The 19,862-nt window shown below is 54.6% G+C and overlaps 9 protein-coding genes across 9 annotated transcripts; 5 read left to right on the forward strand and 4 right to left on the reverse strand.

The window, feature by feature from the left end:
* Positions 1-1,107: 1,107 nt before the first annotated feature.
* On the forward strand, positions 1,108-2,817 carry ISF_04427 (Neuroblast differentiation-associated protein; the record flags this gene model as incomplete). Its single annotated transcript, XM_018848033.1, has 1 exon — positions 1,108-2,817. One exon carries the CDS (start codon positions 1,108-1,110, stop codon positions 2,815-2,817), a length of 1,710 nt encoding a protein of 569 aa, XP_018704989.1.
* A 611-nt stretch (positions 2,818-3,428) lies between these two features.
* ISF_04428 (Oxoglutarate/iron-dependent oxygenase) lies at positions 3,429-4,644 on the reverse strand (the record flags this gene model as incomplete). Its single annotated transcript, XM_018848034.1, has 4 exons — positions 3,429-4,152; positions 4,187-4,364; positions 4,415-4,516; positions 4,572-4,644. The coding sequence occupies 4 exons, from the start codon at positions 4,642-4,644 to the stop codon at positions 3,429-3,431; spliced, it is 1,077 nt and encodes a 358-aa protein (XP_018704990.1).
* Positions 4,645-5,322: 678 nt separating this feature from the next.
* ISF_04429 (methylaspartate ammonia-lyase) lies at positions 5,323-6,236 on the forward strand (the record flags this gene model as incomplete). Its single annotated transcript, XM_018848035.1, has 2 exons — positions 5,323-5,475; positions 5,562-6,236. 2 exons carry the CDS (start codon positions 5,323-5,325, stop codon positions 6,234-6,236), a joined length of 828 nt encoding a protein of 275 aa, XP_018704991.1.
* Positions 6,237-7,276: 1,040 nt separating this feature from the next.
* On the forward strand, positions 7,277-9,011 carry ISF_04430 (tumor susceptibility protein; the record flags this gene model as incomplete). Its single annotated transcript, XM_018848036.1, has 4 exons — positions 7,277-7,327; positions 7,383-7,470; positions 7,527-7,765; positions 7,827-9,011. 4 exons carry the CDS (start codon positions 7,277-7,279, stop codon positions 9,009-9,011), a joined length of 1,563 nt encoding a protein of 520 aa, XP_018704992.1.
* A 1,287-nt stretch (positions 9,012-10,298) lies between these two features.
* Positions 10,299-11,644, forward strand: ISF_04431 (mating-type alpha-pheromone receptor PreB; the record flags this gene model as incomplete). Its single annotated transcript, XM_018848037.1, has 2 exons — positions 10,299-11,076; positions 11,142-11,644. The coding sequence occupies 2 exons, from the start codon at positions 10,299-10,301 to the stop codon at positions 11,642-11,644; spliced, it is 1,281 nt and encodes a 426-aa protein (XP_018704993.1).
* Positions 11,645-13,437: 1,793 nt separating this feature from the next.
* Positions 13,438-13,978, reverse strand: ISF_04432 (hypothetical protein; the record flags this gene model as incomplete). The annotated part of the gene is made up of 2 exons (XM_018848038.1): positions 13,438-13,457; positions 13,534-13,978. The coding sequence occupies 2 exons, from the start codon at positions 13,976-13,978 to the stop codon at positions 13,438-13,440; spliced, it is 465 nt and encodes a 154-aa protein (XP_018704994.1).
* Positions 13,979-14,752: 774 nt separating this feature from the next.
* Positions 14,753-15,046, reverse strand: ISF_04433 (hypothetical protein; the record flags this gene model as incomplete). The annotated part of the gene is made up of 2 exons (XM_018848039.1): positions 14,753-14,806; positions 14,912-15,046. The coding sequence occupies 2 exons, from the start codon at positions 15,044-15,046 to the stop codon at positions 14,753-14,755; spliced, it is 189 nt and encodes a 62-aa protein (XP_018704995.1).
* Positions 15,047-15,400: 354 nt separating this feature from the next.
* ISF_04434 (meiotic recombination protein DMC1) lies at positions 15,401-16,302 on the forward strand (the record flags this gene model as incomplete). The annotated part of the gene is made up of 2 exons (XM_018848040.1): positions 15,401-15,725; positions 15,797-16,302. The coding sequence occupies 2 exons, from the start codon at positions 15,401-15,403 to the stop codon at positions 16,300-16,302; spliced, it is 831 nt and encodes a 276-aa protein (XP_018704996.1).
* A 629-nt stretch (positions 16,303-16,931) lies between these two features.
* On the reverse strand, positions 16,932-19,477 carry ISF_04435 (LisH dimerization motif protein; the record flags this gene model as incomplete). Its single annotated transcript, XM_018848041.1, has 6 exons — positions 16,932-17,096; positions 17,148-17,408; positions 17,460-18,565; positions 18,617-18,759; positions 18,810-18,937; positions 18,992-19,477. The coding sequence occupies 6 exons, from the start codon at positions 19,475-19,477 to the stop codon at positions 16,932-16,934; spliced, it is 2,289 nt and encodes a 762-aa protein (XP_018704997.1).
* Between the last annotated feature and the right edge of the window lie 385 nt (positions 19,478-19,862).

Below are 19,862 nucleotides of genomic sequence, written 5' to 3' on the forward strand. Positions count from 1 at the left end.
GTACGTAAAGACAGTTCTCGAGGAGGTGCTGATCCTCGATATGGTTGTCGCAAACGGTCTTAGCATTTTCTTGTTCATCCCTCTCTGCTTTCTGATGATTCTTGATGTCGAATGGTGAATCTCGTCGTGGACATATGTGCTCTCCTACTGATGATCTCCGAGTCAATTTTCGGCCGCCGTTTGCCTGGCAGAGGAGGTGCAAGTAAGAACGCTTCTAACCAGCACCTAGGACATGGCATGCCCTTCAACTCGACATGTATATGCTTACAAGTGAAGATGTTAGATGGTTGGAGTAGGCGCTGGATCTGATATCCGAGGGGCTGTCGTGGAACTGATGATGTAGGAGAGAAAGTGCAGGTGACAGGTAGGTATCTACCGCCAACTATGCCCACTCGGACTGGCAACCATCACAGGCAAGGAAACACAAGCGCAAGCAAACACTAATAGTGTCAATAGTGAGTATTTCGATAATTACGATAATCACAGTGATAGCGGTAATAGTAGCAATATAGTAAAATTTGGTGGCCCGACTGCGGCTACTGCATGTGCATTCGAGTTAAAACACATACACTTCACCTTCACTTCACTCTCACCAACTTCCCAGCACTGGTTTCGTTTCCTCTTCCTTTAGAGTTTTTTCTTGTTTTTGTATTTTTTATCCATCTCTTCCACTTGGTCCCCGCACATTTTCCCTTCGTTCTCCTACTTCTCCTACTTCTCCTACTTCTCCTCCTTCTTCTCCTTCTTCTCCTTCTCCTCCTTCTTCTCCTTCTTCTCCTTCTTCTCCTTCTTCTCCTTCTTCTCCTTCTCCTCCTTCCCCTCCCTCCTCCTTCATCACACTTTCCCCCTTGAACCCTTCCACTTCGCTGCTCAATCTCAGATATCTCGTTCTTTTTTCTAACATCTATTCGGTCTTTAATCTTTTAATCCTCAGCGATACAATATTGAAGCGGAGTTCGTCACCGACTCGTATCGAGTCATCACTTCGCAACACCAACTCTGTCTAGTTTGTTGCCTCAGTCATCTACACTCGTCAACTTCTGCTAATTCTAATGCAAAGATATTTAATCCAAAAGAGATAGTTTGAGACATAGCATCTGTTTCGTCATGGTCAACGAGGTCTATTACGATGAACTTGGCCAACGCGCAAGGCAAGTCATCCGGGACAGGTTTCTCCCGCGCTGCAACGAAGAAGAGAAGCAAAAAGTTGAAACTTTTCTACTGTCTAAGGTTAAGTTTGCGCCGTCCACTGTGGTACCTCGGAATCACTGTCTCGTCAGATCCATCCTGCCTGACGCATGCCCGGAGCTCCTTCGCCGTGCCCTGTCCTGCTTTGTCTTTGGACTAAAGCTGATCAAGGAATCAACCGCGGTTTCCGACAAGATCAAGCCAGATGAAGTATCACTAAACCGGTTTCAACTGGTGTCCGACCCTTGCATTACACTGCCGAAGTTCATTCACGCGCCCCGTGCTGTGAAACGGAAGGCGCTTGAGGCGCAGGCTGGCGCGCCTGATGGCAATGATAACGGAGATGAGAAGCGTGCCCGAAAGAAGAGGTGTGCAGCCCAGCCAAGGGATGCTAATTGCAAGGCTTCACCGACCAGCGAGGCTAGCGGAAGCAGTCGCGAGACCACTCTAGCCAGCGAAGTCGACCAAGGCCTTCGCGATCCTGCTCTACGTGGCGGCGAGACTCGTCACAGCAGTATTGAGATTGATGATCTCAACAGGCTCCGAGTTGCTCTCAAGCAAAGCGTTGATATTACCCAAGGTGTGGAGTGCCTTCCAGAAATTGTTGTTGCTCTAGAGAATAAAGTCGAGGGCGGCCTTGGACATCGCAACGACAGCTCTAAAGACGTCCAGGACAAACTTGAGGATTTCACCAAAATCCCGGAAGATCGTGAGAAGGCGCTTGAAAATGGCAAATGTCAACTTGACGATCTCGAGAAGACGCCTCAAGATGGCAACGGTCGAGTCGACGATCGTAGAAGCGAGCTTGAAGATCGTGAGAGGAGACTTCAAGATCGTGAGAGGAGACTTCAAGATCGTGAGAGAAGACTTCAAGATCGTGAGGCTCAATTACACAACCTCGAAAAAACTGTCAAAAGCTGCGAAGCAGAGCTCAAAACCTACGAGAAAGCGCTCGAAATCAGCGAGGCTACATTGAGCCGTCGGGAGAATGAGCTTGACTGCCGCAAAGAAGAGCTACAAAGCATCGAGACAGTCTTGAACGCCAAGCAGGAGGAGCTAAATACCCGCAGTAAAATGCTAAAGAGCAGCGAGGCAGCCTTGGAAGGCCAAGAAGCTGCTCTTCTCTGCCGAGAGAAGGAGCTTGAATGCCATAGGAAAAACCTCGAAAGCACCGAGACCGACTTGAAGACGCGAGGGGGTGAGCTAAACACCCTCATTGAAACACTCAATACCAGCGAGGAAGACTTAAAATGCCGGGGAGCTGCTCTTCTCCGTTGTGAGATCAACCTCGGGCAGCGCGAGCAGGCAGCCCAAGCCGGAGAGGCGCATCTGAAGAGCAAGCACAAGAAGGAGAACGACGAGGAGGACTACACCGGCACGCTGACCCAAGCCGGTCGTTGTCTTCACGACAAGTACATTCGAGAGTACCAGGAATACTACGACCGATCCATCCTGGACATCAATCAACTCCGTATGCTGATCCATGTCACCGCGGCGGGCCACGCCCAAGATGCCGAGCGTGGCGACGCTACGAGACTCCTCGAGAGGCTCACTCTTGCCATCAACCACTCCGCAGTCATGTTTCGAGGAATGGCTCAGATACCGGATTCTGAGAAGGGCGCACACTAAAGATGGGGGCAGGAGTTAGGCTGGGTTTGGATGGCGGCGATTTGGGATCAGGATTTCCGAATGGCGTTGGGTTGGGGCCTAGCTTGCGGTGAGATGACTAGCATTTTGATCCATCGTTTTCTTTTCTTGCTATATGTTGTTGCTATACAAGAATATAGGGATTGTTCAAGATGGTGCTTTCAACAGGGAGAGGACGGTGTTGGTGGTAAGTTCCTGGGCATGGCGGGCGGAATGAGCCTTTAACAAAGAATCAAGAAAGGGCTGCTAAAGCAAACATTGAATTAAGAAAATTAAATACAATATATTAACGATTATTGCTATTATTAATGGATCACTATAACTGCTATTTTTGCCATCAACTGCAACGAAGCGACTAGAAAGTGCCTTGACTACCGCACAGCCTCAATCGTATCTCTGAGCACAATTGATATATAAATATTTTGTTTCTTAGAGACTAAAAGCCACTAGGTAATATTCCACATGACCAATTAGAATTCGAGCGGTATTCAGCTTGACAGGAGGTAGGCATTCGTACAACTTCCCGTTCAATCAGCGTTCCGTGCGCAACGGGAAGCTTCACGTTGCGCAGCTCTACATCGCCATCACCAAGATCAGTCGTAAAATTGCTTAACCGAGAACCCAGCCATGCTCACGCCCGCATCAGCATCCGTCGGCGACCGCGACCAGTTGTTCCTGATCCGCGCTCGTGTCCACTCCAACGCCGGCACCTCGCCCTCGCCTCCCCCCTTGCCCTCCTCCTCGCAGTACCCCAAACGCCGGAGCAGCGGACTGTCCCAGCGCCGCAGCGGCAGCCGGTCGCTGGGCCGCACAAAGTACAGCAGCCCGAGCTGGTCCCGTGCCCGCTGGTCCTCCGGCGGCACCACGACGCGGTGCACGCCGCTCCGCAGGTACCCGCCGGACAGCATGGACAGCACGTCGGCGACGTTGACCGACACGACGCCCTCCGGCACGCGGATCCACTCCCACGGCGACTCCTCGCGGCCGCCCTTGCGCACCTGCAGCGCGGCGACCGGCTGCTGGAAGAGCAGCGTGGTGGTGCCGTTGTCCGTGTGGCCGCGCGAGTACAGGTCCTGGAAGCGCTCGTTGGCCTCGGCGGAGCGCGCGCGGTAGTTTATGTAGCGGAGGCCGCTGTCACAGTTGGACTCGTAGAGGTGGCCGTCGGATATGTGCTGCTCCGGGAGCTCCAGAACGAGGGGCGATGAGGCGCAGCAGCTTGATGGCAATGTTCTCGTGGACGTAGCGGTGGAAGCGCTCAATCTCGGCCCAGTGCTGCCGGAAGATGTCGGGATGCTCCCGCTCATTTTGATGCAGGAACTTTAGTATGTTGTAGAACTCAATGTTATCGTACAGGCCCGGCAGGACTTCGATGGATCCGAGTGGCTGGTAGCCGTTGTAGATGCCTTCCTCAAGGGGTGCTCGGTACGACCTTCGCACGTCCTCAGGGAGAGCAAAGAATTCACGACCAATAGCGTATTGACGGTTAATCTCATCCGGATTGAGACCAAAGTTTGTAACATAGAAAAAGCCTGTGATGGTGCAAGTAGACGCACCAAGCAGGTAGTTGCGGTTCACGTACCAACATTATGCACCGCGACGGTCAACTGGGCTGCCAACCTTTCCTTGCCTCCGGGCTTGTCAAATTCGCCAAGATCAATCGTGGTCAAGTTCGCATACTGCACTTTTATTAATGAGTCTATGATGCTATTGCCATGTTCACCAGGATAGGGATTTACAGCGTTCTTTTGTCTCTGGTGGGTGGTGATAAGGTAGGAGATTCTGGGACTGAGTCTGGGTTGGTTCGGCCATCTTCTAGAATAGGATAGTAGAAAGATGCGTAGTCGGGGCACTGGGGAACTGGACAAATCGAGATCGATGCTGGCATTATAGGAGGAGCGAAACACGGGCACAGTGCAAGACCCCTTGTGACAGCGGGACCTCGCATTCATGCTTGATATATATACATGCTGGAGAAAATATATGCAGCAGTAGTCATGAGGTACTTTCTTTTCCGAAGGGACTTTGCTCGAGGATGCATTTCAAAGAACTTTGGTACAGGGCACATTTCAAAGGACCCTTAATTGACGATGTCATAGTAACTTAGCATGCAGAGGATGGCCACAGCTAGAGCCAATATATGCAAGCATCTGCACCGGATGAGCAACCTTATATGCTGATCCCTGCATGAGTAGCTTGCCTGTATTCGCGTTACGCATGCGGGGACCTTTGGGGGAGAACGACACGAACTGGAGAAGACAACAATTCAGGTTCACCCGCGGCTTCCTATAGTACTGGCCTTGTGTCAGCACAGTCCTTGTTCGCAGTAGGCTGGAGGGGGCCCGAATGATGCACGGTAGCTAAATGAACACTGTTGACATCCAGTCATCCCCAGATACACCAGCCGCGCCGAATGTGCAGCTCCTTCTTCACCAAAGAAATTTTCCAAAGGCTACTACACTCGATCGCCGTACTCAGAACTCGGTCATCATGGGCCGGACCCGAGTCCAACCAACCAACGTGCGGTTCGTCTGCGGACTCTCCGGATACTTCCACAAGGACCTCGCCGCCGTCAAGTCAAGCCCGCACTTTGACCCCCTCGCCGTCGACGGCGCCCCCGTAACGCCCGGCTTCACCAGCGTCGTACCGGCGCGGTCGCAGTCGGCGACTGCGTCGACGTCATCTTCTCTGGGGCCGCCTCGCGGGACCCCCTGTTCCTCCCTGCACAGCACCTCCCGTTTCTGCGCGCCGTCGCCGGGCCGTGGCTGCTCCGCCGCGACGTCTCAGTTTTTCGTGCGAACGCGATCGCCGTAGACGCCCTGGGCGGCAGCGGCGGGTGTGGGAGGCGGCTGCACACGGCGGTGCGCTACGGTCTCACGCAGGCGCTGCTGTCGGCGACGGCTCTGGTCTGGCGCTGCACCGCCGCCGAGGTAATCGCGCGCGAGTGGGCGGTCGAGATGAGCGCGCGGCCGGTGGACATCCTAGCGTCGTGTCACTGCAACGACTGGCTGCAGCTGGACAGGATGATCATGAAGCGAGTGGCCCTCTTGCCTCACGCGTCGTTTGTCCACGTACGCGACATCGGGCCGGAGGGAGATTACCTGCTCGAGTACGTGCGCTCGGTTTCGAGACGAATCCAAGAACGAGGAGCTTCAGACTACCACCCGCGGCTGCACTTTGACGTCTACGGCAGGCTCGGCGAAGCCTTCGCCGACGCGGAGATCCCGAGCTTCATGGAGCTCGTCGCGCGCGCTGCGCATCCCTACGGCCCCGTGCTCATCGAGTCGCCCATCGTAGCGTCCTCCCGGGAAGCGCAGATCCAGCGTCCGCGGCAGCTCAAGCAGCCTGCATGCCCGTCGCATCGCCGTCCAGATCGTCGCCGACGAGTGGTGCAACACTCTTGAGGATATTCGCGCGTTCACCGCAGCTGGAGCGGCTGACTTCTTGCAGGTCAAGCTGCCCGACCTCGGCGGCCTGCACGACGCGATCGACGCGGTGCTGCACTGCCGGGCGCGGGGGATGGGGTGCTGCCTGGGCGGCTCGGCTAACGAGACGGACGTGTCGGCGCGCGTCACGGCGCAGGTGGCGCTGGCGACGCAGCCGGACTTTTTGCTCTCGAAGCCGGGGATCGGGGTAGATGAGGGGGTGATGATTCTGACGAATGAGATGCTGCGGACTTTGGCGCTGGTGGACGGGTTTGATGGGGTTGTAAAGAGAAATGGCGATGGGGTTAATGGTGCTGCGGATCACCAGACGAAATCAAGCCAACGCCCATGTATTCAGAGTTCTTTGCGCCGATTTTCTCTGATAATATTTTCCTAAAATATACCCTTTGTATTTCCTTATGTATTTTTCTTCTTTTCTTTTTCTAGGTTTCTTTATTTTCTATGTTCCTCTGTTTGCCTCCTGGCCCAGCTATATACTCGAGTCGACGTCGTATCAAGAAGTATCAAGTAAACAGGCAATGTAGTTACCTATCAACTACATGATGGATCAATTCAGATATTATAATTGAGTATAAGAACCTTTCGGGTCATTTGTACAATTTATCATATTCTAACTTGAATTTTTACGGGCTACTTCTGCTAGAGCGCAAAAAAGTGACCACGCTATAGGGTAGTCGGTATTTCATACAAGACCGAACGTACCAGTAAGCACCGAACATTGGACTTGTTATCGTCTATGCTATTCCAAAGAATGCATCGACTTACAAGATCTAGAAAGCTAATTAGTATTTTCCATATAAATATGGATTTTATTGATTTGCATGGTGACTGTCGTAACAGAATAATGCACCTTGTAGCTGCACTTGGGGCCAACGATGGCGCCAAGCTTAAGCTGGGGTGGAGCTTGGTGTCGTCTCGAACTTGAAGATGCCCCTCTCAACTTACGCAACAAACGCGCACATGCAAATGGCCGCGGCCAACGACCTTGAACGACCATCATGACGGTCCAACAGCATGTCCTCAACTGGCTTTACAGTGTTCTGACCAGCGTAAGCCACCCAAAGTTGCATCGCTTGCGTTGCGCGGCCTCTAACCTGCGTCTAGGAATACCACGACGTCAACCGCAGTTACGACGGCATCGCTCGCGTGCTCAGCCGCTACCCGACCCTCTCACCGCGCACCGACGTGTATAGTATGTCGATTTATCCTCATCTTCAATGCGCGAGCAAGCATATCTAACCTGACAAGCTTCACCCGATGGCGCCAGCGCGCTGCTGGTGCACCTCTCTGGCACGCTGCCCGTCAACTTTCGCGGCAGCACGTACCGATTCCCGCTGTCGATATGGATACCACACAGATACCCGAGGGAACCGCCAATAATATACGTTACGCCTACCGAGTCCATGCTGATACGGCCAGGGCAGCATGTCGACCAGCAAGGCCAGGTCTACCACCCTTACCTTGTTGGGTGGCAGCAGTTTTGGGATGTATGTGCCGTTCCGTGCCGTGCCACCAAGACGGGATGACGATGACTAAATGTTGAGACAGAAATCGACCTTGCAAGACTTTCTCGCGATACTTGCCGACGTATTCGCAAAAGAACCACCGGTGGTGGCGCGACAGCCGAGACCGGCGGCGCAGCCACAACCGCAACCCGAGACCCCTCCGCCTGTCCCTCCATTGCCCGTCGAGATGGCAGCGAGACCAGTGCAATCACCAGCTTCAGAACAGGCACGACCCCCAATCCCGCCGAAATCTCCACAAGACTCTAGATCAACTTCTGGCCCTCCACTACCGCCTTTGCCCCCGACGTCTCCCTTGGCGCAGCAGCGACAACCCTCAAGATATGACTCGGCGCCTCCGTTGCCACCGCAAGCGCATCAACACGAGCTGGGAACTACCCAAGGAGTCGCAAGTTTTGGAGCCACCGTCGCCAGCCCTCCTGTGTATCCTCCGCATCAGTCACAACACCAAGCGAACCCAAGCACCGGATCCGCGTTACCAACATATAGCCAAGGCAACTGGCAACAGCAACCACCACAGCCCGGATCATGGGGCCAAATGCATCATAATCAAACACGAAATTACCCCCCTGAGCAAAGCACAGCTCATGCGCAGCCACCACCACCGCAGGATCTACTTCTGGACGACCCACTGACGATTGACATCCCCCCGCCGTCAACGGTCAAGGCGCCCCCCATCCCCCCCAACCCGGAAAAGGACCAGCTGCTGCGACAGTTGGCCCAAACACTGGCATACATGAGAAAGCAGAGCCGCCAGCAGAACGAGCAGTCGATGACAGGCCTGCAGGCCCAGCGCGCGGCGATGGTGCAGGCGATGGCGGGCCTCCAGTCGGAGCTGGGACAGCTCACGCAGCTGTCGAGTCTGCTGGCGTCCAACACTAACATCCTGCATGAGGCGCTGCGGCGAGCAGACGGGGTGATTGAGGGCTCGGCCGGACACGCCAAGCCGGATATTGATGAGCTGCTGGTGGCACCGACGGTGGTATCGAACCAGCTGTATAGCCTGGTGGCGGAGGAGCGCGCTCTGGGCGACGCGATCTTCATGCTGGGAAGGGCTGTGGAACGGGGAAAGATCCCGGCGGCCGTGTTTGCCAAGACGACGAGATCGCTGGCGCGCGAGTGGTACCTGAAGAAGGCGCTGGCGCGCAAGATAGCTGAGGGCATGGGAATGGGCGGCGTTGGCCAGGCTGCGGGACGAGGACAATCCTAAGGCCTGCAGCGTGCTGTGGGGAGAGGCTGCCGAGAAGTGAGAGGGAGGGGATCAACCATGTTCATGTACGTATAACGAGGAATGCATGCCTGCAATCGAAAGCAATGGATCCTGGCAAAGTGGAAACTGCATGGCCGTGAAGATATCCCAAGACAACGCCGAGAGCGACAACCCGCGGAGGATCAATAAATCTGGTTTATGGTATGGGATGAGGAGACTAGCGAAATCGAATGCTATACTGTAGCGGCGAATTCATCTCAGAGCGACATGGCAAGAACATTGCTGCTTCTCAGGCTCGGTTGGACATGATAGTGCCTAGCAGTGTCAGTTCCATCAAACGGCATTCGACAGAACCTCACACATCACCATCTCAACAACCAATCACGCCATCGTCCCAGCGGACCTTGATCCTATTGCAGCGGTAGCTCCGGCAAAAAGAGGAGCTGCCGCGCCGGGCCGGCATATCTCACGGCCACATCGCACGGCACGGCCCCCAAAAGCAGCCACTGAGTCTTCTTCAACCAAGAACAGACGAATCACGGCTTTTTTTGCCCCCCTGATCTTTCCCCTTTTCTGCACTTTATCACCTTTACCGTAGAGTCAGTTTGGCAACCCGGGCCAAGCTGATGTTGGTTGATTCAGATGGAAAACCCACAGGAACAATACCAAGGCTGGTATCCGTCCCGCAGCCCCCACAGGAACAATATCAAGCGGCTCACTCGGAGTCTCACCCGGGAAACTCCACTCCTCCACCATCAATCACCACCACCCTGGACAGCGACGACGACGACGACAACTCAACTCAGTTATACGGCTTCTCTTCTTCACTTTCAGCAATAATACGGGAGCATGCGTTGACCCTTGGCCACAATATGCATCAGGTCCCTGCTTGGTCTTGACTGCGGCCAACGCCTCACCTTTCTCACCACCCTATTGTTCCTCCTTTGGCGAGAGTCGTTGCCGTTTGTCTCGGCAGTTGTGCATTTGTGCTTGCCCTCGCTTGCCCGTGCTCTATCTCTCCCGGTTGTTCAATGCCGGAGTATATAGCAAAATGGATGGCCCAAACGAAGCAGAGAAAGGCCCCGTGCAGCCGCTTTTCTTTGTGTCTGGTTGAAGGGTCCTCGCCGCTCTCTGCTGCCACAACAACCCTGCTGAGACGGCTTCATTCCCCGGAATGTTGTGCAACTTGATCTCTCGAGCGTCTCTTTTAACTTTATACAAGGCTTGCATACACAACTCTTACATCGACAACGTTCCATCTCGTACCACCTCGTCCACGAACCCACCATGGAGAGCCCTCCCCAAGAGGTCGTCGACCCATCCTTTGACCGGTTCGCCGGCAACGTCACCTTCTTCCTCGCCGACCACAAAACGACCGCCTCGGTGCCCATGCACACGCTCAACGCCTACTACGACGAGTCCATCAGCATCGTCATGAACTACGGCGCCCAGCTCGGCGCCTGCCTCATCATGCTCCTCGTCGTCCTCGCCCTGACGCCCACAGCCAAGCTCTTCCGCCCCGCCTCCGTCCTGCACCTCCTCGGCCTCCTCATCTCCGTCATCCGCTGCGGCCTGCTCTTCTCCTACTACGTCGCGCCCTTTAGCCACTTCTACCAGATCTGGGCCGGCGACTTCTCCGCCGTGCCGCGTCGCTACTGGGACGCGAGCCTCGCCGCCAACACGCTCGCGCTGCCGCTCGTCGTCGTCATGCAGGCCGCGCTGGTCAACCAGGCCTGGACCATGGTCGCCTTCTGGCCGCAGAGGTACAAGTACGCCGCGTGCGCGCTCTCGGGCGTCATCGTCCTGCTGACGGTCGGCTTCCGCCTGGCGTACACCATCGTGCAGAACCACGCCATCATCACGGCCGACCCGGCCGTCTGGTTCTTCTGGGGCGTGCAGTGGACCGTCGCCATGGGCGCCGTGTCCATCTTTTGGTTCTGCGCCGTCTTCAACGTCAAGCTCGTCTCCCACCTCATCAAGAACCGCGGCATCCTCCCGTCCACGACCCTGATCAACCCGATGGAGATTCTCATCATGACCAACGGGACCCTGATGGTCATTCCTTGTACGTGAACATGACGAAAACACACACAAACAACACTAGGTTACCACCACTAACACCATACACAGCCGTCTTCGCGGGCCTGGAGTGGGCCAAGTTCACCAACTTCGAGGCCGGCTCCCTCACCCTCACCGCCGTCATCATCATCCTGCCCCTCGGCACCCTCGCCGCCCAGCGCATCTCCGCCAAGGGCTCCCAGAGCTACCTCGCCGGCAACAACCACAACCACAACCACCGCAAGCACCAGACCCAGACACGCAGCGACTTCCGCAGCGCCGGCACCGCCTCCACCCTCCACACCAAACCCTCCTCCACCGTGACCTTTTCCACCACCAGAGGCGGAAACGGCGCGCCAGTCACGCCGCAAATGTCGGCGGGGTCCAGGACCGACGACGTGTCGCTGCTCATCGACCGCCGCCCGGAGCGCATGGACCCGATCGACCTGGAGCTCGGCAGGATCGACGCCGCCTTTGAGGGGCACCATGAGGAGGACGGGGACGAGGTGACGTCGTCGTGCGCGCGGTCGGCCGATCAGCGGGGGAGAATGCAAAGGGACGACTTTGTGTTGTGAAGAACAAAGAGTCAAATCAAGACCTGCTGCCTTCACGGAAACCAGGGCTTGTCGCCTTCAGAGAAATCAATTTGTTGCCTTCTTCTTTTATACGTTGCGATATAGTTGCTGGATTGTATAAGATCGATCTCGTGGTTTGTATTGCGCTTGGGCAACCCATGTTCGCGCACACAAAGCTTGCCCACAAGAGAATAAGTTGGCGTTGCACCATTAGGACAATAATGAGACGAAATATTCAGCTTGTATTTCGTTACCAGAATTCTACAGGAAAGTAATGTCAAAGCACAAATCCCTAGCCGACCTTGTCCACCGAAATAATTGTGTTCGTTCTATCGTAGACTGTGGGTTGACCATCCCTCTGCGACAAGGCTACTCGGTATGCCCGCGTCTCTTGAGAGTTCCTTGAATCTTGCATAGACTAATAAGTCTCTTCATCTCAACACCGTGCATAGGTCGGGGCTGCTCCAACCGACAGTGCGCTTGCGAAACCAGAGTCCCCGAGCTGCGCGAGAACCAGCGCCGGGATGGGTGTCGTGGTTTCAAGGTCCTCGGAGAATCACCAGCAGGCGAGCGTGAGCAGTCTGTGGCGACATTATTCGTACCGTAGTCTGATTCGCTCGCAACACACACGTTGTTGTGCAAAGAAGATTCCTGCAAGAGAATGTCCATGTGACCATGTACATGCTCCCCATCACGATACACCTTTGCATGGCTGGATAAGTAGGGATCAAAGAGGCTAAGCTCACCAGCTTTGGAAGCTCTCAACGGCTGTCTGTGATCTGCTGACACTTCACACCACTCTGTGTGCAGTCTTTTGCGTGGTGCAGCTTCGACAGAGCCAAGCTTCCACATGGCGGGGTACTCTGTAAGTTTTCCCGACTCTCCCGTATTTCGTGTTCTTTTGAATCTCCAGGACGAGGAGATCTTCTTCAGAGACCCTTTGAGCTTTTCTCGCTTGCTAGTCGGATTTTCTGCCTGCGATGGTCTTTTGGCTGACTCGACGGGAGTGCCCGAGTGTGCTGAGTCCTTATGGCCCATGGCCTCAAAGAAGCCGAGAGCGTCTCGAAAAGTCTCAGGCTTTTTAGGTTTCACAAAAGTGCCATACCCTGCTGCCTCCCGAATGGGAGCTGTCTTTTGCGGCGTCCTTGGCTTCTGTGGCGTTACAATGCGCTGTGGTGACCATTTTTGCGCGAGTTGCGGGACGGATCGACCCCTCTTGGCGATTATTACAGAATCGACTGACTCTACCGATGGGGTTGGTGTAATGCTGTTTGCCGAGTGCCGCTTCATCTCTGAAGATGCAGAATGTCGCGGGCTTGACGGAAGCAGATGTGCCTTGTCGGGGGAAGAAATAGGCCACGAATCTCTGGACGCCAGACGGACAGTCTTTATTCCCAGCTTTGACGGTGATTTCAAAGGTGACCCGGTTGAAGAAACGAGGGAAACTCGTGGAGTTGATTGCTTAGACCCATCGACTTTAGATGACCGCCAGAGCTCGTCATCCCTCAAATAATCGTACGACTCAGTGTCGCGGCGTACCCTCAATACAAGACTCAAAGCCGGTACAGAGTGCATGGAAGAGTTTTGTAGTCTCTCATGGTGATACGGGTGAGAACTCTGCAAGGAGACACCGAGGTTCGGTTTTATAGGACTGCTGGGAGCTTCATCGCGGGTCAGGATTGCTTTTTGTTCAAGGCATGAATCGGTACGCACCTGTTTTCGGTGTTGAGTAGATGTGTCCACAGGATTGTGACAGAGGGAGCTTCTTGTCTAAGCTCTCTAATAGCGGGAAATTAGTTGAAGCCTTGGGTGTCTTTGTGTTTGGGACATCTGCATCTGCGATGCAACTGTTAGCTTCTCGGTATCAGATCTTGGATGAGGTGGCGTACCTAGGTTAGCCTTCGGCGCGGGCTCCTCAGACTCAAAAATCTTTCTCGTCTCTGCCACAGTTGAAAGGCGATCCCTGTGATGGGCATTTTTGGGCGGAGCGACATGTGGTTTCCAGGGTGAGATGTTGGTCCGTCCTGGTTCAGCCGCCGCGGGTAGTAATTCAAGCCTTTCATCCTTTCTATACGGGGCATTTTCGAGATAACGTCGGTTGTCTTGGAGCGAGTTCAGTGACGACATGGTTTTGCTGGCCGTCAAACCCGCCCCCTGCTGTCGGGGATTGCTAAGCTTCCTGCGAGGCGCACCACCGTTGTTGGCCTTGTCGAGCGTCTCAAACTTGTCGACGAGGTGCGCCAGGCCTCGCCTGGGCAGCGTGTTGGCGCCATCACTGTTGGCCATGTAAGAGCCAGGGGGCCGGGCATTGGTGCTTGTTGCCACTGCAGCCATGACCTGAAACGCACATGTAAATTTTGCGTGATACAGTTAAGATGATGCTGTGAGACTTGCAGACTGCGAGTCTTGGGCGGGAGAAAACAAAATGCAATAGGAAAATGGACCGACTGAAGAAAAACAAAAGGACGATTCAATGCAAGCCAGGACAAATCGTAGGTAGCTAAGGTGTCTTGATGCAGTGGCCGCGTCTTGGGAAGTGTTTTGACGTGAGGCAAGGGATGGCAGGAGCTGCAGGAGGGTAGCGAGTGCCCCTGCATCAGATTGCGATGATGACTTGTGGCCACTAATGCACACCATTTAGCCCGACCTGTACCTCTTTTAGTAGTTGCGTGTATTATGCACTCGTTTCAGGGTCTGTATGCACGTAGAGAGAGAGAGAGAGTGCGTGTGTGTATGGAGAGTATATGTGTCTATTCACATGTGTAGGTTCCTTCCTATGCGCATGAAGCCCAAGAGGCGCATTTGCTGTCGAGGCGGGACTCTGGCGAAAAAAAAGCCCGCCCTCAGCGAAAAATATTGTACAAGATTCATCCTTTTTTCTTTCTGATCGTACAGTGCTTGATTGTAAGCAAGCAGCAGGGATGGGCTGGTTAGTTCTGCGGCAACGACCATCCGTCTGTTTCATCGTTTTGGGGTTCATTCGGCAGCCCTACGCGGGCTGGGTTTCTTTCCGTAGACGTAGTGACGTGTAAATTTTTTTACTGCCTGTAATGCGACGCTTGTTAGTCACAGCGCGAAAGAGGGAAAGAGGGACGCGAGGGAGGCGGCCTACGGAGGCAGAAGGAATTCGCTGAACGGGCTCGAGAGGAAAGCGACAGCAGCCTGCACGTTTGGTTAGCCAGGTCAAACAAGCGGGCAATGGAAGAAAGAAGCGCGCAATAGAATTCATCTAGAGATATCAGCGCCATCGTTAGAGAGACAACTTACGCCAAAGACGGCAATGCTGCGCACGACTGAGGCGTTCTCCGGCGACGTCAGGGTGTCGTAGGTCGCGGCAATGTAGCCCTTGGGGGCGGCGGCGTGGCGGCCATGCTTCTCGACAAGAACTCGCTTGGGGGCCATGGTGATGGATAGCTTGCGATTGTGCGACTTGGAGTGGACGGTGGTGAATGCGACAAGACGATGGATTGAGATTGATGAAATGGTCGTCAAAAATTCGATGCGATCAAGTTTGGCTCGCCATCGCAGCTCCACATATAAAAGGGTGATTTGTGGCGCTTGATTGGAGGCGCTGGGCCTACTCACCTCACTGAGACTCACAGGTATGTATGTATGTACTGTATGTACCTGCCAGAGCCTACCACATCACTAACACTAGGTACTTGCTTCTGAGATTCGACTTTCCTTCGCCATCTATCAATCATAGCTTCGTCTTATCTTTGAAAAATCTCAGATTCATTCAGGCATTTTTCCTAGATGCAAGATCAATCTTCCCCCCAACCCGGGGGCTTTGTCCAACCCGCCGCCGGCCTACTCTCCCCGGCACCCTCAACCGCCGTCGTCTCATCGCCCGCCGCGGCCTCACTACCCCAGCCCCGGCGGAAACCGCTGAACCCCGGCGGCAGCAAGGAAGACCAGGTCCGGCGCGACCTCGAAGAGGCGCTCCTCAGCATCTCGCGCCGCTACGTGAAAAAGTTTAGCGGCCCGGACCCCTCCGACGCCGTCGTTGGCTTCGAGACCTTTGGTGAGGTGGCGGCCGCGCTTGACGGCGTCATCGACACCCTGTGGCGCTCCGGAACTCGTGAGTCCCCCCCCCCCACCGAGAAGCCGAGAAGAAAGTGTTGGAAACTGATGGGCTGACTGCTCCTCTAGCCTCCTTGCAAGTACCGTTCCTGCTCAAGGTCTGCGGCGACTTTACACAATACGTGCGGTCGTTCCCGCCTGCGCCCGCGGCCACGTTCCGGCTACTGGGCAAGATGGACCACTGCTTCGCCAGCCTGCTCTGCGGCAAGGACATTGTCACGCAGGAGACCCTGCCAGGCTTCGAGAACGGGCTGCGCGAGGGCATGACGACGACGGACATGGTCCGCTGCCGCAGTCTGGTCGAGCAGACGCGGGTTCTGATAGTGGAGATTATGAGCAATGAAAGCAGTGAGGATTCTGATGAGGACGATGAAGACGAGTATGATGATGATGACGACGATAACGATGATGATAATGACGATGACAACGAAGATGACAATAATAATGACGATGGTGATGGCGAAGGTGACGAAGAAGACCTTGCCTCTGTCCACCTTGGCGCCGCTCGCGTTTTTGAAAACACCATTATCCAGTTGAACAATAGAATGGGAGACGGCGGACTGGCCTCTACATAGCTGCGAAGCGGACGGCCCGCCAGGTAGTCAAATATATACACATATTGGAACATGGCAAGCAACACAAGTCATTTTCAGTAGTCTAGAAAAACTAATAAATCACAATATCTCAGCTTCATTTTTTGTCAAACGAGACGAGCGTGCTCCACCAGAAAGAAAAAAAAAATCCAGTTGTCCGTTGTCAAAACTGCAACAATACAAAATACTGACAGAGTTTGATATGAAAGAAGACAAAAACGCAGTTCAGAGAGTAACAAAGCCATAGAAGAAGTAAAGGGGGGAAAGGATGAGGGGGAGAAAAAAAAGTACAAGAGGGACCATAAACCGATAAATACCAACAAACTCTTGTACCAGCTTGAGAGTCTTCGTTACGCGGAAAATTGCACACGGAATCCCGCCAGACCCAATCGCCACATGACCATGATTTAGATCCGTACAAACGCCGTTATGAAACATGATGCCCTATTAAAGTCTGACCCAAACGTAAATGGAAGCAGGCAGACACCGAGACAGATGAAAGAGAAGATCAGGGAGGAACAAACAAAGAAAATATGAAAACGATGGGAGGATTGATGACCGAGAGCCCAGCTACCGGGCGCACCACCACCGGTCCGGATCATCTCGCCTCATCAATCTGCACCAATCTCGTTACCTTCCATCCCCGAGAATGTGCCGTTAAAGTCAAACGCTTCGGCATTGCCGTCGTTATCATGCAGAAACGAGTCGAAGTCAAAGTCGTTGAGGACATCGCCCGTGTTAAGAGGATTGGCGAACTCCATGCCAGGGAAGTCCACCTGCAGTCTGTTAGTAGGTACATCGGCGCCAAGTATCTTAAGTGTCCGTACCATGCCATAATTATCTGTAGCCAGGCCATTCTGCCCGAGATCGCCTTGAGGCTGTGCGGGTGCAGCCACAGGGGGCGCGCTGGCCGCTGGTGCTGTTGTCGCAGGAGCGGTGTTGCCTTGCGCGTTTGATACCGCCTTGTTAAAAGAGGGTGTCATTGGCGTGGCTGGAGCGGCGGCATCACCATCACCGGGGCCATCTGCTGCAGGCGTGGCACCCGTAGCGTTGGCAGCAGCTGCCTTGCTCTTTTGAGCGGCGGTGCGCTGTATAATGTTAGCTTGATACAAAACATGACCGTTTGCGAAGAGCCCTACTTTGTCTTTAGCAGCCTTGGTCTCCTTCTTCTTAGGAGCAGCCTTGGTGCCCTGGTTCGGCGTCGGCGGTGCGGCTGCTGATTGCTGAGGAGAGGCCGTTGTCCTGTTGGCGTTGGGACCAGCCCCAGCGGGAGCGGATGGCGGTGGCATGGCGCGCTGTTGAGGGGTGCCCTGAGCCTGAGGATTCTGCGGCATACCCTGGCCAACCATCGGTCCGTTAGGCCCTTGCTGCCACTGCTGCGCTGGATTGCCTTGGCCTTGTTGTTGTTGTTGTTGTTGTGCCCTTGCTGCCATCATCTGCTGCTGGGCAAATGTTTGACCGGGGTGCGAGCTAGGCGGGCGCATGCCGTTCATCTGAGCTTGCGCGCCAGCCATGTTGGGGTCAATGCCCTTGAAGAAATGCGGTGCCATGGTGGGGTCGACTTGGTTGTTCATGAAGTTCATAGGGTTGGGCGAGTCTCTTGACTGGCCGCCCTCCGGAATCGGGGATGGAATTCCAGAGCTGTTCATCTGAGGAGTACCACGCTTCATCTGGTCACCAGGGTTTGGCGAGGCACCACTCCGCATCGCCTGTGGTGACGTGTCGGGGAACTGTCCGTTAGGGCCAGGACCAGGAGGGCCGTCCCGCGGTATGGCGCCACCCATGTTATCCTGCTCTTGGCGAGCCATCATCAGCCTTTTCTTATTCTGCTGTTCTAGGAGCATCAGCTGCATCTGGTAGTCCTGGAGAGCATGGTTACTACCCGTGCCCTGAGCGGCTGCGGCACCAGGGGGGCCAGGACGCATGGCACCACCAATTTCGGGGGCGTTGTAGAAATTGTTGAGCGTAGTTCCATCTGGCCCATGGGGTACCATCGGAGAGCCTTGGTTCGGAGGGTTGGGGACGTTGGGCATGCCAGGCTGAGTTCCAAGCTGTTTTCCGTGATGCGATTGCATGTTCGCCATATAGGTTGCAATCGATTTTTGCTGAGCATGGGGAGGCGTGCTCGCAAGCGAAGCTAGCTGCTGGGGGGTAAGAGAGTTAGGGTTAATTCCGCTGGCTGCGAGCAGTTGGTGCGCCGTTTGAGCTCCATTCACATTGATCATTTGCTGCGGCATGCCCGGACCTGAATAAATGTAAGCGCTGTCTTTGACATCGAAATTCTGAAGCCACGAACCACCGTCAGTGCGTTGACGCTTAGCGGAAGGCGACGGTGCGTTATCCCCGCCAGCAGCAGGAGACGACGGTCGGTCCTGGTTCGCGTTCATGTGAGATGGATCTCGCTGCATGGGGTTTTGCTTGGCAAGCATAATTTGCGGGCTATAGATAGTCAGTAAAATACTTGTTTTGAATCTGCTACGTCAACTTACTTCTGGTTGTTAGCCATAGCAGTGCGTGCCAGGTTGCCCGGCTTCATGCCAGCCATGCCGCCTTGCATGCCACGAGCCATCTGGGCTTGATAGGCCTGTTGCATATCGGGTCGCATACGAAGCATTTCCTTTTGAGCAGTTAGCATTGAAATCTCGCCGATAGACCTCTGCAAATGGCATACCTGAGTGTGCATGACATATTGGTTGATTGTCCCGTTGTTGCCCTTTACGCGCTGCGCGTTGTATATATCCCAGAAGAGACAAAACCACTCATACAGAAAGGATGTATCGGATGCAGGCATGGGAAGTTTGGGGGCGGGCAAGTCGTCGGGAGTTTTGGAATCAATGTCATCCTTGGAGTCGGTATCCATGGCGTCGTCACCAGTACCGTTGACTGAGTTGACGTTCTTCCCCTCCTTCACATTAACCTGTTGCTGGCTGGAAAGGAGGGCACGGGCGCAGTCGAACATGCCGTACCGTAGGAAATACTCGTAAATATAGGTGTTGAGGACGCTGCGTTGGTTGTCGTTCAGCTGCTGCTGTCTCGCGGCAGCGGCGGCGGCTTGGGGATTGACAGCGCCGTTGTTCATCATGGGCATTGGCGCGCTCCCGACCGGGCCACCCATCGGATTCATATTGGCCATGGCGGCGTTTGGATTCATGGCCATGATGTGAGGTAAAGAAGCAAGATCTAAATCGCCGGCGAGGGTATCGAGAAAGAAAGGAAGTGTAGCCGAATCAGCCGCCGGGACTTGCCACTACGGTACAGCGCTTAAGAGGCTGGCCGAACGTGGGCTTTCCGGGGATGGACGGAAGGGTGGTCGAGATGTACCAACCCGCGAGAGGAAGACAGCTGTGCTGCGGCGACTCGTGGAGGCGAAAAGCTGGTTGATTCTAGACGCGCGAAGCAAAGCGTTGAAACCGTTGGAAGCCTGACTAAAGCCAAGCAACAGGGAAAGCAAGGAAGCAACGGTAGGGGCGATGGCAACGGCACGCGAAAAGATAGGATTCGATGGTAGTTCGATGCGGACCGGAAACGTCTTTGTTGGTGAG

Source organism: Cordyceps fumosorosea (genome assembly GCF_001636725.1).
Source record: "Cordyceps fumosorosea ARSEF 2679 chromosome Unknown scaffold_9, whole genome shotgun sequence".
In the NCBI taxonomy this organism is placed as follows: domain Eukaryota; kingdom Fungi; phylum Ascomycota; class Sordariomycetes; order Hypocreales; family Cordycipitaceae; genus Cordyceps; species Cordyceps fumosorosea.